Here is a 1,780-nt window from a genome sequence, read left to right as displayed (position 1 = left end):
AACCCAATGTTTTTGTTAATTATGAAAGCGGATTCGACCAGGAAATCTACCCACAAGTTGGTTCTCGAGGTCCAACCTTGGATTTTCTGATTTGTGGAGATCAACGCAATTGCATCGACCTCAATTTTTTACAATTAGGACTTCAAGTGACTATTTACACGCCCGATGAAAAAGATCGTATCAAGGCAAGCGACGCAAGCAAGGTTGTTTTTGCAACTAACGCGCTACACAGTCTGTTTTCACAAATTGAAGTATACGCTAATGGAATTCTGACTTCGGACAGCAACAACACGTACCATCATCGCGCTTTTTTGGAGACCGAGTTGACAACAAACAGTGATAGTAAGGAGACTTGGGCAGCTTGTCAGGGATACACTTACGATCCAGAACCCTCATCAGATGCCAATAAATCAGAATGGCTGCAATACCGCTTAAAGGACACATTGACCGGCGACTACACGTTCAATTTCTATGGCTCTCTCTATGTGGATTTTTTCAGTTGCGAAAAACTAATGCTCCCGGAAGTTGACATTCGAATAAAACTCTACCGCGCCAGTAATGAGTTCAGTCTGATTAGCTTAGGTGACGACTCAGACAAAATGTTTACAGCAGTTATTGAAAAAGCCTCGCTGTTCGTTCGCAAAATTACTGTGACCGAGTCCGTTCGGCTTTCAATTGAAAGGGCACTGCTAAAAGCTCCTGCAAGGTATCCTTATATAGAATCCTTGTGCAAAAGCTTCATCATGCAATCTGGACAAAACTCTTTTGTTAAAGAGTCCATATTTGGAACTGAGCCAATCAGACGCTTAACGTTGTGCATGGTCGCGAACGACAAGTTTAGAGGTTCGAAGGACACAAACCCGTTCTTGTATCACAAGTACGACATGAAACGAATCGAAATAATACGCGGTAACGGCTTACCAATAGCAGGCACTCCCGTCGACACAGAGAACAATGTCCGCATATATCACAACAGTTTAACGGCTCTGGGTTTTAAAAACGGTGGAAACAAAATTTCTCTGAAGGATTTTGCAAACAAATTCATTGTAACCTTTGATCTGACATCATCACAGGAGGCGTCTAAAAACCTCACATTATTCCCCGAATTGACAGGAGCACCAATAACCCTCAAATTATTTTTCTCTGAAGCTCTCCCAGAGGCAGTTGAACTTTTTCTGATTGGAGAAAGGTTCAGTCAGGTCTTTATTGACGCAAAAAGAAACATCTCCAAAAACCAAACTATTTTCAATGGATAACGTGTCTATTAAGAAAGTAGCTAAAAAGTTCTGTCTCCTAAAGTTTACTTTTGGAGGCGTATGGTCGGTCAACAATTTTCCAAAAATAGCACAACGCAGCGCTCGTTTCCAAATAATAAACACTTCCCCTTCTTATATGAGGGGAACACATTGGATACTGATTGTTGCTATTCATTCAACCTTTTCTGGAACTACTAAAAACTCAAATAAGAGGCGGCGTGGTAGAGAGAGTCATGTTAAGCCAGCAAAGAAGTCAATAACTAATATAGTAATTTGGAATAGCTTGCCAATTCCACTAAGTTTCTATGTCGATTTCTACGAAAGGGTGCATATTATTTATTCAAATTGTGACAAATATACTATTCATGAAATTGCCTCATCACCTCATCCACAATCCCAATCTTCCAATTTGTGTGGCATGTACTGTCTTTACACCTCATTGAAAATTTTTGAAAAAATTGGACATGCCTACTACAATGACTCAAAAGACTGCATAAGTGCGATGAAGCAATTTAGACACCTTG

General features: G+C 40.3%; 1 protein-coding gene across 1 annotated transcript; it reads left to right on the top strand.

The window, feature by feature from the left end:
* Positions 1 to 138: 138 nt before the first annotated feature.
* LOC142355369 (uncharacterized) lies at positions 139 to 1,256 on the top strand (the record flags this gene model as incomplete). The annotated part of the gene is made up of 1 exon (XM_075407567.1): positions 139 to 1,256. A coding segment is annotated over one exon (1,118 nt), but the record flags the coding sequence as incomplete, so codon positions are not given.
* Positions 1,257 to 1,780: the final 524 nt, after the last annotated feature.

Source organism: Convolutriloba macropyga, unplaced genomic scaffold (genome assembly GCF_964194025.1).
Source record: "Convolutriloba macropyga unplaced genomic scaffold, txConMacr16.3 SCAFFOLD_1465, whole genome shotgun sequence".
Classification (NCBI taxonomy): Eukaryota; Metazoa; Xenacoelomorpha; order Acoela; family Convolutidae; genus Convolutriloba; species Convolutriloba macropyga.
This window is presented reverse-complemented; position numbering and strand designations above follow the sequence as displayed.